Consider the following 17,758-nt stretch of genomic DNA (forward strand, 5'->3'; position numbering starts at 1 on the left):
AAGAGATTTGCAAATATGTCAAACAATGCCATGCTTCGTAATTTTTTGGTTTGAAAAAATGTAATTATTTTTCATAAAAACATGTCAGTTATTTTACTGTGTAATGGATTTATCATTATTTCTAAATGAATTGAGTATTTTAAAATGTTCTTTTCTGTTTTAATTTTCTAATATGGGAAATATTGATAGATATAAATACATACATAAAACACACATAAACAAAACTTCTTTGGGGTCCTCAGTAATTTCTAAGAGTATAAAGCAGTCTGGAAACCAAAAAGCCTGAGAACTGGGGCTTAAGTAAGGTATAATTGGGCCCAAGGCTCAAATGGTATCACCAGAACACTGTCTCCATATCTTAGTGTACTTTTGTTGAAGTTGGCTTCTCTCTCAGGCATGTGATGGCAGAGATGAATTCCACCTGCTCCAGGATTTTAACTACCAACTTAACAACCCATAGGGGAGAATGCCCCTTTGGATGAGAGAAAGCGCTAGCAAAATTTCCAGGTATGACATTGGCCACACTTGAGTCATATACCCACCCATATATGAAACATTTGGGCCAGGAGCTATTAACACTTGGATCATTATATCCAACCCTAGAGCCAGGAGCAGGGTCAGCCCCCCAGCACCATGGGATAGGTGAAGAAGGGGTGATTCTGCAGAGAGATGCTGAGCCGGCAAAAAATAAGTCTTCCACCAGAAAGCCTGAGTGCTATGATGACGATTTAGAAAGACAACCATCCTGTTTTCAGAATCCTGACCCTTCCTCTATCAGCATCTTGAGACAATAGGATTGTCTTTCTCTCCTTGGGAAGGAGAGAGAGTCTGATTTTATTCTCTAATTAGAGTTTGGGTCCAAATCACATGCCTTAACAGAAGTTCTTCTCATGAATTAGCAATGCTGGTCCAAAAGTAAGTTGTCTTTCTACCATAAATTATGCAGAAGACCTGACTTAAGCTGTGATTCCATCCCTTAATGTCTGAAGATTTTAATTTCAGGCCCACTTGTGCTGTCTACGGGATGAATCTGGGCAGACTATTTAACTTTCTGGTTGCCTCTGTGTCCTTACTGCTAAAAACAAAGGGTTGGGGGGGTGTCGTCCCTTACAGTTTTTTTAATTTTTTTATTTTTTTTATTTATTTTTTATTTTTTTTAATTTTTTTACAACAAGAATTGTCCCTTACAGTTTTAACATTCTTTTAATCTGAGAAATTAAACCCAGAAGAAGATGGCTAAAAAAAGTATTCTAACCCTGGTCTATCAGTTGCCATACTGAATATCTACAAAATGAAGTTTTACATAATTTTTTCAGATTCTGTATCAATTTCCATTATTTCTTAAATATTTTTGGTGATAATATAAAAAAGAGGTTTCATCAGTCTGCGAGCAGAGTTCACATTCTTCACTGCTTCTCTTTTTCTTATTTCTTTTGCCTTTTGTTTTCAGCTTCATTACTTTTTAATTTACTTATTTACGTTAATTGACAAATAAAAATTTTATATATTTATGGCATACAACATGATGTTTTGATATATGTATGCATTGTGCAATGACTAAAACAAGTTAATTAACATATCCATTACCTTACGTACGTTTTTGTATGTGTGGTGAAAGCATTCAAAATATATTTCAGAAATTTTTAAGTATATAATAATTGTTATTAACTATATTCACCATCTCTTGAACTTATTCCCCATTTAACTAGGTTTTGCATAACTTTTTTACCTTTAATATTTAATGTTGATTCTGTGAAATTCCATTTTTTTTACAAAGTGCATTAAGAGCAAGGCCACAAGAGTCACAAAAAATAATTTTTCAGAAAGAAGCTGTTTATTTACTTAGGGATTTTATTTTTAAAAACACATGTAATTTGAATAATGGGGTGAAAGAGAAGCCAATGTTTCTCCTTTTATTCTTATTTACAAATTAAGCCACAAAAGTAAACCCCAATAAAAATTGCATAGATTACCCTTAAGAATCAGCCAATCTTTACCACATAAGAATACTTTCATTTGGTACACTTTACTTTTCTACCAAAATACTACCATTAGATAAAAATGAGATTTTACTCTTTTTTTGTCTTTGAGCCCTTCGCATGAAGTTACTACTACTCAAATAACACATGTCATATGTTATTAAATATCACATGGTTTTATTTGCTTATTATGGCTGCTTCTCTACATCAACTTTTCATTAACTGTAAGTATAAACAACAAAATCAAATTGCTATCAAACCCCACAGTGGTTTTTAACTTCAGTTTCCATCATAATTCACATTATCACATACTTTCAAGCTGAAAAAGTTTTAGTAAACATATTCCTTGGAAATAATTCTAATTTGTTCCAACAACTTAATAGCTGAGGCTGTTGGGTAAAAGATATAGTATCTTGTATTATTCACATTTTAGATAAAAAGAAGCAAGATTAAATATTATATAACATTACTACAAAATGACATTGATAACCTGAAATCAGAACAGCATTGAGCCCCGAGTGCCTAGTACTTACAAAGCATTAAGTATGTCTTTTCTTTGAAAGAATAGATAGCAAACAATCTTGGAGGAGGATAATTAAAATTGAGAAAGAGAGAAGACGGCCTCAAGTTTGTATTGAGTCAAACAAGCAGAAATTTGATTGGAAACTTCTATTTCAAGATCAGAGGCTGGACATATACTATACTTGGTATTTTCTTCTAATGAAAAAAATAAAGCCCTTGTGCCACCACCTTGACACTTACTTAAATGTTTACCCAATCCGCTTAGGCATTGCTTCACAAACTTGGCTGCGCAGCAAAACTGCCTGGAGGGTTTTTAAAAACACCAACGCCTGTGTCTCACTCCCTGAAATTCTGCTTTAATTGGTACTAGGCAGAGCTATTCTAGCAACTATTTTCTCCCCCCTTGGTAATTAGCCATCTGCATGGTATTTTTAACTTTCTACATTTTATCAACTGTAAGACTGTTTTGATTGTCAGGTCTTTGTGGTGAACGGAATTCCGCAGGACAGTGCTTACTGTGCAGAAAGGTTGCAATGCCTCTCTTTGCCCTAATCCATTTTCCTCTCACTTCCTTACTCTTTCTCTCAGAGGAGGCAAGTGGCTGTGGCGGTAGCAGCGGTGGCTGATCATGACTGAAAATAATAAAGAAAAGAACTGAGCGGCGGTGGCTGATCATCACTGAAAAGACCAAAGAAAAGAACCGAGCGGCCCCCTTGATATTTTTTCCATTGAGAATTAACGTACCATGCTTTTAAAAATTTTCTCTACATCCTGCAAAAACTTTTTTTTTTCAAGAGACAAATTATGAAGTTATTGCTGAAAAAAAAAAAAAGAAGTAGAAAGTTTTAGCACAGCTTCTCTGTCTCTTTGGGACAAGTTAAGAAATTCTGAAGTGAGCAGAAGCATAGTAAGTGCTTTCTTTCTTTAAAAGCTACTTCTGGGGAGGGAGCAGGCTATTGTAATGGTAAGTTTCACTCCCGACAGGAAGAAAGAGTTGATAATCAATCAAAAATGAGGTATTCCTTTGAGTTTCTGCAGTTTTCTTCCTATATTGTAAGAGGCTTTTAATTTTTTCTGTAAAATACACAGGAAACGTTTTGGTGTGGGCACACGTAATAAGAGCAGTCTTCGGAGTGGCACTGAAAGAAGATTTTACCAACGGGGTGGACAGATACGTACCACTCCGGGACTTCAGTGAGAACCCAGAATTCCCGAAGGAGGATTTACATTCAGAATGTTGAAGTGAAAAATCCTCCTGGTTCAGTAGCTTGCAGTTAAGCCTGGAAGAACATTTTACGTCTGGAAGAATTCATTTCTCCAAACCTCTCTTCTGGCCGTGTGTATCATGAAAGATGGGATAGCTTGTGCTATAGAAGCATCGCTTGCCTGAATCTGCTGAAGGCATTTTGCATTTCATTTGAGGGACCATGTGTTTGGCATGATGAGGACCACTGACAACTTCGATAAGAGCAGTGCCACTCTAAACCCTAACAGGACCCCCAAGGGAAGGTACATTTACCTGGAAGTGTTCCTGGAGGGGGGAGCTCCCTGGGGTTTTACTTTGAAAGGTGGCTTGGAGCACGGAGAACCATTAATCATCTCTAAGGTACGTTTCTCTTTCCAATATTATCTTTATTCAAATTGTTTTTTTCAACTTTTGTCAGGTTTGTCAAAAATGCCAAAATAATGCTGAGGATTGCCTGAATATTGCTTAATTTGCTGTTTCATACCTTTCTGATTATCTGGAATTACTTTAGATAGCTTGTGTTTGAAAGAAAAATGCGTCTAGCTCATTTATTCTGTGAAATCCCAGGAAAAATGTGCTCATTCGATGGATAATCTTTTTTTGTGAATGAAATAGTGTTAAATCAATGCCCACATGAGCTTTTCAGTTATAAATCAGATTAAAGATTAACAACATGGATAAGTGGTGGCATAGTATATGTTCATGTGTAGAAAAATACCTGCTCTTTCTCCCTTCAACTGAAATTTCTAGCAATTATAAATATTTTAGAATGTGTTTCTAATTCTGGATAATTGATTGCATAAATATTATTTATTGCTTTTATACATACTCAGAGAAGAGAATTAAATCAGCTTCAGGATAACTCAAGAGCAAAGTACCATTTCTGCCTCTTCTATTTATCTGTATATTTAAATCCATTTTTAAACCTTAGTCATCCTGTAACATGCCTCAATTCTTCCTTTATCATTTGGTGTGGGTAGTTATACCCATTGAATGAATCCTTTTTGTGCATTAGGATTACTATATCTGTTTTTCTCTTAAAGTACAGAGACTAATATTACTTTATAATATTTCTTTTAACTTTTTGGAATATTAACAGTCTAATACAACACAAGTGCTTTTCACACATGTACGTTCCTCAAGAAACACTTGTAATTGAGAAAATTTTTTTTCATAGTTTGAGGGTGGAAAAAAGATAATATGCATTGCATTTGAGTTCTGTTATCTGTTAAGGTTATTTTTTACATCCCCAAAACTGTGTGTTTTGAGGGAGACCAAAGTGATTCTTACTGTGGATGAGCCAGTGGGAATTGGGTTTCACAGTAGCCAGCCAAGAGTGTGCAGGATACCACTGTAAGATATGTGACTTTTCCTTAACTTTCCTCAGGAAAACAGAAGATATGTGCATATGTACGCCTATCAGTTAAAAAAGCGTCCAGCTGTAAGAAACTGAAAACCTGATTTACAGTGGCCCTAAGTAAATTGGGGCTTGTTTTTCTCATACTACAAGAAGAGCATAGGTGGGTTGTGCAGGCAAGGAGAAGCAGCTCAGTAATGTCATCATAGACCCCACTTATCCCTCCACTCTGTGGTTCTTATGATGTTGGCTTTTGTCTTCATGGTTGCATCATGGATGCCACAACTCCAGCATTGCATCTTCATTCTGGGCAGGTTTGGCTTTTTGTTTTGGCTTTTTTTTCCCCCATCAGACTTTTGCTTACATCTCATTGACCAGAACTGTGCCACATGCCTGCCCTTAGGGCAATCACCCGCAAAGGAGAAGGAGAGTGTCATGACTAGTTTAGACTGATTAGGATTTCTCTCACGGGTTCAGTGATAGGGACCTACCCTTCCTGAAGTCAAGAGAAATTTGCCTAGTATTAAAACAAATTAGGCTTCTTTTTGCAGGAAGAAGGAGGAAATGGCTGCTGGATAAACACCTGAGAATGTCTGTGACAAACATAAATACTATCTCTGCATTTTAAAACTCTGATTGTACATCAATTTGTCTGGCCTTTAATGATAAATTATTATGTTTCCATACATTGGAATACTGCCTGCTGTCAGAAAGGTCTAACCCTGCCACTAATGAGACAGCCTCTCTAAGCTATCATGGTATCTGCAGGATGCAGTGGTAGACAACTGTCTACCTTAGTGGGGTGTGTAGGGATTAAATGTGACCATTCATTTAGCATACTGCATGATACATAGAAGGAGCTCAGAAAAATCATAGCAAAGATTATGGTTTTATTACTTTTCGTTATTGTGGGAGACATTTATATTCGGAGACAGGTTTGGCTGTTGTACATAGATCCAAAATAACAATAACTTAAACAATATAGGAATTTATGTATCTCTCACATAACAGTCTGAGCATAAACCAAACTGAGAGATGTCTCTGTGGTGTCAGGGACACAAGTTCCTTCTATTTTCTTACTTCCATCCTGGTGAGATGCTCCATCTGCATGGTCCAAAGTGACTTGCCACCACCTTTGCTTTCTAGTCAGTAAGAAGTGGGAAAGAGAATGCAATCTCCTTCCTTTGCAGGGTAAAACCTGGTACAGTCTGCTCTGTCTGATATGGCAGCCAGCAACCATATGTGGCTATTTCCATTTCAATTAAAGGTTAATAAAATGAAGTAAAATTTAAAATTCTGTTTTTCATTTGTACTAGGCACATTTCAACTGTTACATTTCTCCAAAGCTCTTGAACTTTTCTCCCTGTCTTGTCTGTCAGGCAAACTCCTATTCATCCAAGCTCCAGTTCTTCTTCTCTCTGAAGTTATCCTGATTTCATCAAGCTAAGTTAGGCGGTCTCTTCTATACTTATTCATGTACTTATTACATCAAATCATAATATTGTATTTATGTTGATTGCCTTTTCAGAATTCCATGGGCCTTTTTAGGGCAGGGACTATCTTCATCACTATCACATCAGACCCAGAGCTTGGGTGCACAAATATTTGTTGAGTAAATGAAAAGGCATGGCTATGTCTTATTCACCTTGCATTTTCAGGATCTTGCACAGTGCCTGGCACAAAGTAGGTGCTCAATAACTTTTATTGACTGAATAAGCAAAAGACAAAACAGAGCAGTGGGCAGTGTAAGCAGGGAGGCAGACTCCCATGAAATGAGGATTCCAGGCAGATCTCTAGAGATGGGGCGTGGGTGATTCCTATTGCTGCTGTAACAAACGGCCACAAACTTATTGGCTCAAAACAGCACAAGTTTATTATTACAGTTCTGTAGGTCAGAAGTCTGACACAGGTCCATCGGACTAAAATCAAGGTGTCAGCAGGGCTGTGCTCCCTTCTAGAGTTCCTAGGGGAGAATCTGTTTCCTTGCCCTTCCTAGCTTCTGGAGGCTCCCCACAGTCCATGGCTCATGGTTCCCTTCCTCTGTCTTCAAAGCCAGAAACGTTTAGGTTGAGTCTGTCTACCATGGTATCACTCCAACCTCTAACTCTGCCTCCCTCTTCCATTTTTAAGGACTCTTGTGATTACATTGGGTCTACCAGGATAATCCAGGCTAATCTCCCTATTTTAAAAATCAGCTGATTAATAACCTTAATTCCATTTGCAACCTTTGCCGTATAACCTAACATATTCACAGGTTCCAGAGATTAGAACATGGATGTCTTTGGGGAGAGAGTACATTATTTTGCCTACCACAGGGCATTTGATCACTGGTGAAAGTCCTTATAATTAATGCCATACTGTTGATGAGACTAAAGTGAAATTTAGTGGTTGATCATGTGTGTGCCAGATCCTTTTTCTAGGACAATGAAAAAAGTGCTCATACACTGCTAACCAAATGTCCCAAGGTAGGGTGACTTCCCATTTTAGGGGAATGAAAGGGATAGTACACATTGAATCACACATATGAAAGGCATGTACACATTATACAAAGCAGTTATAAACTGCCAGGTTATGGATGACAATATAATGAATGGAGTATTATCTTTCTTTAGGTACAAGTGAGACAGGAGAATGAATGGGGAAAGGAACTACAAAGGGGTGGCAATAAAAGAAATCATTTTCGAATTGCTTTCTTTGGGATTTAGTGTCCTTGAAAAGGAAAGGTGGGGTTGAGCAAAGAGTCTCTGTAATCTGTGAACTTCGAAAAGAAAGGGTATCTTTTAAAATAGTGATTCTAAGTGGATGCTCAGGTAATTCAATAGTTCAGGAAGTTGGCAGCATGATTTTGTTATGACTCACTCAATCTGTATTGTGGCTAGGAAAAGCAGTTCCACCTGCAGTGGGGATGCACCTGCTTCCAGGGTTCATAAATCAAGTAACAATAACAGTAATAAATAACTACTTCTGCTGGCCTTTTCTGAGTGCTGTGTCCCAGGCTCTATTCCAAGAGATCTGCTTGTGTTAACTTGTTTAATTTCCACAGCTCCACAAAGACAGTAATACTATTATCCCAATGTTATACATGAGAACCTGGGACACAGTGATAAAGTTGGGATTTGAACCCAGGCATTCTGGTTCCAGAGTCTGTGCACTTAACACACTATGCTTTAGTCACCATTGCCTACCAAATATTTGGTTCTATCTAGATTCTAGAGCTACTATCTGGGTGAATTATAGAATTGATCTTTTGTAGTACAAGTTTTAAAATCCATTAGAGCAAAACTTAAAAAAAAAACTTAGTCCTATAAGGTCCCATACTATAGGTATGACTACTGCTCAAGCAACCCCTTTAAGTAATTCAAGACTCATATGTTTATAATGTCTTCACCTAGAAAGGTACTTCTTTGTACCTTCAGATGTGGGCTTCAGAATTTGAAGGTAAACCTCTGCCCCAGTCTCTTTTGTCTCATGTTATCAGCACCCAGAAATGTGCCGGTCCAGGCACTGCTCCATCAGTGCTTGTATTCCTGATTCCTATGCCCCTGGGAGGTATCTTTGCTCTAGCTGGACTGTCTCTGAATCACCTCATGTATAAATGCTACTATCCCATCCTCCACACCATCAGCCCTCCTTCCCCTACACACCACCATCCTCTTCCTGTCCAAACCACAACCTCCTCCAGGCCTTGTACACCAAGGCTCGACTCACTAACCCTATCCCTTCTCCATCTTCCCATTCTGTATGTGTAGGGGTGAGTATTAGCTATGCGAGGTAGGAGGCACCCTCAAACATACGTCACCAGGATTCCTGTTGGCTGACACTACTTAGATTTTAAAATGGACTCTTTCATTGGGTTCTTCTAGCCTTAGTGATATGATCTAATATCGTATTAGTTCTCTTTACAATTTCTACTCTGAGGAGAATCATCCAAAACATTTCAACCAGCCTACCATTTTAAAGAAAAATGAAGTGCTTTACTGTACTGTGAGAAACCTTAGAAATAAAAACAGTCCACGGGTTAGGACATTACTCATTTCAAAGTGAATTGCCTGGACCATGTTGGGATCTTCTCATTTCTGGATGTTCTAGATCCATCTGTTCAGATTCAGCACTTTTCACTTTCTAGCTCCCTTGGTGCTCCTTGGTTTTGACACACCAACCTCAAAAACACCATCTCTCTTGGCCCATTTCTTCTGCAAGAAAACAAGGCTTATTTTACCAGTTCTTCAGTAATGGTCCCTGAGTTCAATTTGAAATTAATTTTTAGGCAGTTCCCCAAGACTCTGGGCTGGTTAATTTGGTTCATTTTCAAGTCATCATTTTCATCTCCTTCCAAGTACCTAGTTAGATCAGCTTGTTATTCTGACCTTTTAAAATAGCCACTCCTTTCAGAGTTTCTTTCCTTACCTTTCCTGCTCTTCCTTTAGCATCCTTTGCCCTTCATACCAGAGTAGCCTTGTCCCTCTGCTGCCCTTAAGCTAATTTACTTCTTCCCTCATTGTTCAGCCCACCTTTGTCCTAGGTTTGCATTAATTCCTCCTTCTCCTCACGTCCCCATCACCTTTATTCATGCTGTCTTCTAATAAAGGTAGGTGTTCATATTTGACATCCTGCCAATAAATTGCAATATCTTTAAGGCCAAATGGGTTTTATTCATGCTGTGTATCCTGCTTCTCCTAGCAAAATACTTCTTATTTCACACATAGCAAATGCTCAATAAATGTTAAATGACTTAGAAGATTTTAGAGCTATAAGGAATCTCAGCAATCATATAATCCAACTTCCTTATTACAAAGGGAGAAAACTGAGACACAAGAAATTTCATTTATTTGCAAGTTTCTGCCTTAGCAAACAAATTGTGTGTGTGTGTGTGTGTGTGTGTGTATAAAGCCCAGCTAGTGAGGCAGTAATTGCTTCCTAGTTGTTTCATTTATACTTTTGTATGTTCTAGCTTCCCTGTTAAAATGTTAACTTCTAGAAGTTTCTTTCTTTCCTTTCTTCCTCCTTTCCTTCTTTCTTTCCATTACCCGAGGTGCCTAAACTATGCATCACAAATATGAAAATGTGTTAATTAATAAAGAGGAAGATAAATGAATATTAAAAAGGATCTTAAAAATCTTTTTTAGAAAGCTGTCTAGAGCAGTGTGCAAACAGGATAGAAGAAAAACCTGTCTAAAAAAATAAGGCGAGCTGGTGAAGTTTGATTCTCAACTTAACAGTATCTTACACATATGTAATGCTTCGTAAATGTCTGTTGAATTAAATCTTACTGTGAAAAAAGGGAAACCCGTGTTTTTATTTAACCTAAACTTTATGATCCTATCACTGTTGTTGGAAATAACTTTTGCTCAAGTAGCATGCTGATGTGGTGTGCCAAATGGATCTTAATATAAGTAAGAACTCTGCTTTCTTTTAAAGCTAATAGATTCCTAAGGCTTTGCCTCCTACATAGGGAACAGAATTTAATTTAAGAAATATTCATCTCATTGCAGTGAGCCCACAGTGTGATTGGTGACACATAATGAGAGTCTTTCTATTAATCTTTGGAAAAACAAAACCTCAAAGGACATTCTGGATCTTAACTAGCCCATAGAAAGATTCTTCCACATCTCTCCCTTTGATGTAGTTCCAAACAGTGAACATCTTATCCAAAGAGCTGCAGATTTGTTATTCTCCCACTTGGTCCATCCCAAGAGTCCATCCATCTCTCGTGCTCTGACATCCCAGGCACTTCTCAATGAAACAAAATGAGGGAAAGATTCTCAACTAAATCCAAGCACTGTTTCTCCCCTCCTTTTAATGACTTTCTCCACCAAAGCTGCATTGGTACACTGTTTGTGTGTCTTGATCTGTAGAGTGGAAGTGACAATTCTTTCCTGCCTTCAGAGGTGGCTTTTTTAGCTTGGCAGACTGATGTGCAGAACACTGTGTCCTGGGCATCTGAGCCTGAATTTGCTCTTACGTCAACTGCCTTTTTTCATCCCTCAGCATCTATTTATTATATCCTTCATCCTTTTGAACTGCGTTTTTTTTTTGTTTTTTTTTTTGAGATTTAGAGATTTTATCTGAATCTTTATTTTTAAATGTTCTTTGGTATGTTTGTATTAATTTGTTTGTAATTTCTATGTTATCTTTTTTTTTTTTTTTTTTTTTTCATTTTAGGCAAGGCTTTCCAGTAAAGCAAAATACACATTCCAGACAATCTAGGGCTTGGAGTGAAAGTAAACAAGTTTCATTTCTACCATATTCTTTATTGGCTATGTGACTATGGGCAAGTAACTTAGCTTTTCTGAACCTCAGTTTCCTAATCTTGAAAAATGGAACACTCTTTCCTAGTAGAGTTGTTACAATTCTCCAATGAATTAAGCTATGCACCAGTACTTTGAAATGACAGAACACAATCCAGATGTTGGTTACGATATGATGGCATGGACTGGTGGTAGAATAATAGATATCCACTTATATAACTACTCATATGACAGAGATGATAATTGGCTGGTTTTCCATATCATGGCCAGCAGTGGCCACCTCACACTGAAACATTGAACAGATAACCCTCTGAGCTCATAGGGCTTGTATTCCAATAGAAAGAGACTGGCAATAGATATATTTGCACATGATAATTTCAGGATATGATAAGTGTTATTTAAAAAAATTCAATATGAAGTTTCCAGAGTGGTTGTATCTGTGGGGTAAAGGTTTACATTAAATAGGGTGATTAGAGCTTTTGGGGTGATGACATCTGAGCTAAGACCTAATGGATGAAAAATAAAAAAATCAGACATGCAAAGAGGTTTGTAAGTTGGGTTGAGGCAGGAAAGACTTGGAATGTTCCAAAATCAAAAAGAAAGTCAGTGTAATTAGAGCATAGTAAGCAAGGGAGAGAGTGATATGAGATGAAAATGGAAAGGTAGGCAGGGGTCAGATCATAAAGGACCTTGCAGGTTGTGGAAAGGACCTTGGACTGGATTTAAATGCAGGGTGTGAGGGTACATCACCCCATGAACCTTTTCCTACTCATGGTAAGATGGGCCAATTGCATGTACTTAAGTTAAGCTCTTGGAGATTTTCAGTGCTGTATCCTAAAGCTACCCTCTTTTCTCTTCCTCATATACATTTCTAAGTCACTCCATGGGTCTACAACAGGACAAGGCCTTCCAAAAGACACTGTCAAAATTCATTGTAGCTTATGGAATGATACACAAATAAACAGAAAATATTCTATTTTTGGTGAATTGGGCAAAAGTCGTTTCCCTCCACCCCATAACTGTTAATCTCTTGGGTTATTTTTCACTCCAAGTAGACAAGATTTACTGGGGTTGCTTTTGTCACAGTAATATGACTAACTTTACTGAGGTCCTGCTCTGTAGCAGGCATTCTTGCTCATGTGAGCCTCACAAAACTCTCTGAGGTACTACTGTTATTTCCATTTTATTGAAGATACTGGAAGCTTGCCGAAGGTCATAAAACGAGTTAGGGGCAGAGCTAAGTCTTTTTAAACTTTAAGCCTGAAAAATTCCTTTTAAAGTAGAAACTGCATTGTTATTTTGTAGTTCCAAAGAACCCTTCCATCTACATTATCCCAAACAATGAAAATCTGGTTAAAAAGTGGGATGTGTGAACTGTGTGTAACAGGCAGGCAACTCGTGGCCCGTGTGGTGAAAGGGGGGGCACAGTTGGCTCTACCAGTGTGATGGCAGCATTGAGAATTAAACTGGGCTCTCCACAGCTTCCCAGACTCTGCTTGCTGCTACTTCTGCCAGGTTCTAGCCTTGGTCTCAGTCCACCACTCTGATTGTTTGGGCTACATACATTCCATCACATGGGTAGCAGTGATAAAACCTCGATCCCCAAATCAGACCTGGTACCCAAGAAGCAACACTAAATGAATATTAAACAGTTTAAAGGTAATAGGGGCTCAATCCAGTTAATAGAAGGAAACAAACTTGAGCTGCAAACTGATACAGCACTGATCTGCTGGGGTACTTCAAGTTCATGCCACCCGTCTTGGTCAAGGGACCCAGTTATGAGATGGGCACCTCAACAGATGATCTTTCATTAGGGAGTGTCCACGGTACCAAGCCTTATCTCATTTTGCTTGTCCCTTTCTAGCTTACACTTAATTCATAGTATAGTTCATCTGCTCTACTCTTCCAGATGGATCTATTGCTTAGTTTGCTATCTCCATGCTCAATCTGTCTGCTTGGGTTCCAGGACTCTAGTTAGCATTCACCTTCTCACAGAGTGTACTTTCTGGCTCTCCTAATGGTACACTCACTTGTCATAATACTGGGAACTCCACACACAACTGTTGCCCTCAAAGCGGTTGCTGCCAGCTAGGGTCCTCGCTCCACTGGGTTTGTCCCTTGCCCGTTCTTGGTTCCTGGAAACCTGGTTCACACAGATCCTAACATTCTAAAGATCTCAAAATTTGAAAATATCTATGACATGTATTTGGAATCAAAACATAGGCAATTTAAGTAGAAATAAGCATTCTTCTTAGTCAGACTAAGGGCTTCACACTTTGGGTGTTAAATTATATCCTGAGCCTCACATTTGCTAGAAGGTAGGAAAAAAGATTGGACTTCTAGAACTAATTGTCTTTCTCTCTCTCTCTTTTTTTTTTTTTTTTTAGCAGCTGGCTGGTACAGGGATGCAAACCTTTGACCTCAGTGTTATCAGCACTATGCTCTACCGAATGCGTCTCTTTTCTTTTGAAAAAATAAAATTTTTAATGGGGGACATTATATGGGTATAATTTAAGCTTTTACCATCTTGTGTGTGTCCTCTGAGAAGTTCACATTTTTTTGGGTCTTGTCTCATGGAAACTGGGAAATGAGCTGATGGAATTCAGACCCAGGATCTGGCTGGGTTCCAGAAGTCAATACACATGTGGCGTGTTAAGATAGATAATTAAAAGACTAGGAGAGTGAGTAAACTTTTGGGAACGGAAAGTCAGAAAATAGCTGACACATTTCTCTTATGCCTTGCTTTTTTTGTTTGTTTGTTTTTCATATTTTTACTTTTGAGTATTTGCTAATGAGCGGCAAGTCAAAAACAAAGCAGCCATTGACCTAAGTATAAGACAGAAGTAGGAAGGTTAAAAGAATTAGTCTTATTCTTCAGGATTGTATTCAGAGTTGCTTGGCTGAAAGTCTACAGTTCAATAAGTTGCTGGCACTCTGTTGAAAGAATTACTATCACAGTTTCCCCTACATATGTAAGTCAACAAATTTGACCTTTAAGAACAGTCAGTGTAGGTCCTTCCAGTGGACCAAGACACACTGCAAATTTCTGAACTTGGGCACTATAAAGGACTACTTCCATCTTGCTTCTTTAACAGAGAAGGCAAAATAAAGACGAGAGGACTGCATGGTAGAAAGAAGGAAACAAATATGTAATAACATTATTTATATTTATTTAGTTTCTGCTGTGGATCATATACTATGTTAGGTTCTTTTTTATTTTGTAGAGTAAGATTGTTTTTATATATGAGGAAAGAGGTTTTTCATAAATGATGAAGTCAGGATTTAAAGCTAAGTCATTTCATTCATTCACAACCATATTTAGTAAATCTGTTTTTATTGAATGACTACAAGATGACAGCCCTGGGAACAACAACAGATTTGGGTACAGAGGTTCCAATACCCAAAGAGGGCATGTTTTTCCTTTTTCTTTTTATACCACTGAAGCGGACCTGTCACTGCCGCGTTCACACTCCCTCACCCCTCCCTTCTGTGTGCATTGGCCCCACGTCTAACCATCAGCATCTGCAATTCTTTGCTTAAGGGCTTTTCTTTTGCCTCCCCTTTGCCGCTAGAACTGATGACAACAGAGCAGCCCTCCTCCCATGACTGACTGGAGCTGGTATATATGGCCCAGTCCTCTCATGCCTCGGGTGGGATAACTCTGAGGTGTGTATTTTCCACTAGCTCCTAGCGCTTCCCGGCAGAATTAAGCTCCAGTTGCCCACAGCTGTAGGCTTGATACCGCATCTGTGTCACTTGCCTTCCCCTCCCTACCTCACTTGCCCACTCTCCTGTCAGCTTTCCTTACTTCTTAGATAAACTACTTGTATTTGAAGTCTTGTCTCAGGCTCTGCTTCTGAGGAAACCCAAATCAAGACAGCCACCGTTTAGAAAATGCTTACTAAGTGAAAGCCAGAACCCAAAGTCTAATGCAGATCTGTTTCCAAAGTCCATGGTCTTGGACCCTACCATGGAATTCAAGCTGGAAGAATCCCCTCGTATCTTAGACCTAATCTTTGCTAGGGCACTAAAGGTGCAGTAGAAATTCATCCCCAGATATGATATTTCACAGTTCTCAGTTTCATCTTCCATTCTCTCACAGGATGGGCCTGTTTTCTCATTTTCTCCACTGAATGGGTTGATAAGCCTCATTCTGCTTTCATCATCCTTCATTTCTCTGTGGGAATCAAGCACCAAGAGATTTTCTCTCTCCCCTCTCAGAGTAGGATCTAGTCTCTCTTTTGTTCTATAGGTCAATGGTTAAGGAAAATGTGACTATCCGAGCAGAATAGACAGAAAAAATTATTTATTTGGTGCTCTCTGAGAATAGTGTCTTTTCTAAAATTTTATTTATGTTGTTTCTTTTCTTAATCAATTCATACTACAAACATAGCACAAGAAGACATACTGTTTTTAGTCCAGAATATTTGACAGAATAACATGCCAGTAATGTTTCACATGTAAGCAAGTAATAGAGTAGAATATAATTTCAACCCCCTGAAATAGCAGAATAACCCTTTAACACTAAAATGTTGTTTCCTTGAACAATTTGTACCACTGCCAAATTCAGTACAAGAAACTTCTTTTCTTTTGGGGCTATTTCCCCACAATGTCAATATTCTTTAATTCACTGTGTTGTCCATTCCTAATTTCCTTGTTTTTTGCTTGAGTTCATTGAAGACTGACAAACAGTAGCTTCATGTGACAGCTTGAGTCTGCTTTAAATCTCAACTTGATCTTGAATGGATAGAATAATGAATAGGTTTTGTGTCATATAATTCATGTTGTCAGTTATATGAAATTGGCAGTTCAAGAGAAACTGAATATGCTTTCAGTACTCCCTTTTCTGAATTCATATTTGAATGTAATAAAGCAAGAGACATTGTTCCTTCTTTTAGTTGAAGCACTTTTGTAGCAATTTGAACTCAGAATAATAGAGCAATAAACATATGCTCTGTTAAAAAATAGGTGAGGTAGATAAGTGATTCTTTGTATTAATGGAAATTAACATGTTTTTAAAAATTTGGTTTGTGCATGTGTGAGCACAAGGAGGAGTATTTCATTATACTGAGGGGGTCTTAGCAAGTTAGTGCTCATTTTAACTCATGGCATTGATTGCTGAAAACAGTGTTGCCTACTTTTTCGCTCCAGAGAGACTGTGAAATAGGAAATAAGACATTCAGAAAGTAATACAGAAGAAAATCATCTCCCATCCTCCATCTCTCAAGTAAGGGAAAAGATGCATTCTTCATAGTCAAAATTCCTTGGTTTGTCCTATTTATGCTGTCATTTCATGGAGATTAAAAATGCACCTTTCTGACAACAGTGGTGTGTTGGACTTGCAGAGTGAGAGAACATTCCCTAGGATACAAAGTGGAGTGGGAGGGGACAAAGGGGTAGGGGTAGGGGGTGGGGGATAGGTGGGTGGGGGACACGGGGTACAAACGCAATTTGTGGTAATGGGCAAGCTACCAGTGTGAATCTGGCCTTCACATCTTGGACACGAGGGGTGACAATCAGCGATGTATCTCATAAATATTCATAACTAATAATAAAAATAAATACACCTTTCCATACATTGCAGGTGGAAATGTAAAATGGTTCAGCCACTTTAGAAAAGCAGATGGCAGTTTCTTAAAATGTTAAACATAGAGTTACCATTTCACTCAAAAATTATACTCCTAAGTATATATCTGGGAGAGATGAAAACAAAGACTTATGCTCAAATGTTCATAGCCTCATTATTCACGATAGCCACAAAGTAGAAAAATCCCAAATGCTCATCAACTGGATAAACAAAATGTCGTATAGCCATATAGTGTAATATTGTTTGGCAATAAAAAGGAACTGAGTGTTGATACATGTTACAACATGGATGGACCTCAAAAATATTATGCTCAGTGAAAATAACCAGACACAAAAGAACACATATTATGTAACTCCATTTATATGAGATGTCCAGAAAAGGCAAATTCAAACAGACAGACAGAAGATTAATGGTTGCTAAGGCTAGAGATCAGAATGCAGAGTGACTATAAATGGGTACAAGGTTTCTTTTTGAGATGATGGAATGTTCTGAAAGTAAATCATGGTGATGGTTGCACAACTCTGTAAATATATTAAAAATCAATAAATTGTAAAGAAATAAACTACTTTTATTCTGGTGCCTGTAATAAAACCTAGAAGAAACAAAAGAAGAAAGATAGAAAATAAATAAGAACAACAACATAAACTATTATCTACCATGTTAAGGATTCAGCATTAATTTAATTAACCAAAATTTAACATAGTAGAAAAAGTTGACCTAAATAAAGCTCTTAAAAATATCGCCGAATCCTAATTATTCAAAGAATCATAAAAATATGATTTATATCATTTAATAGATGAACTGCAAAAACCTTGTACT

At 37.8% G+C, this 17,758-nt stretch overlaps 1 protein-coding gene across 1 annotated transcript in view; it reads left to right on the top strand.

Annotated features, from left to right (window-relative positions):
• Positions 1-3,939: 3,939 nt before the first annotated feature.
• The window catches only part of SHROOM3 (shroom family member 3), a 284,376-nt gene continuing 270,557 nt past the window's right edge, over positions 3,940-17,758 (top strand). The window contains exon 1 of the mRNA XM_063108523.1: positions 3,940-4,107. Coding sequence (XP_062964593.1) covers positions 3,940-4,107 — 168 coding nt within the window. The remainder of the gene's footprint in view (positions 4,108-17,758) is intronic.

The sequence above is a fragment of the Cynocephalus volans genome, chromosome 9, assembly GCF_027409185.1.
Source record: "Cynocephalus volans isolate mCynVol1 chromosome 9, mCynVol1.pri, whole genome shotgun sequence".
NCBI lineage: Eukaryota > Metazoa > Chordata > Mammalia > Dermoptera > Cynocephalidae > Cynocephalus > Cynocephalus volans.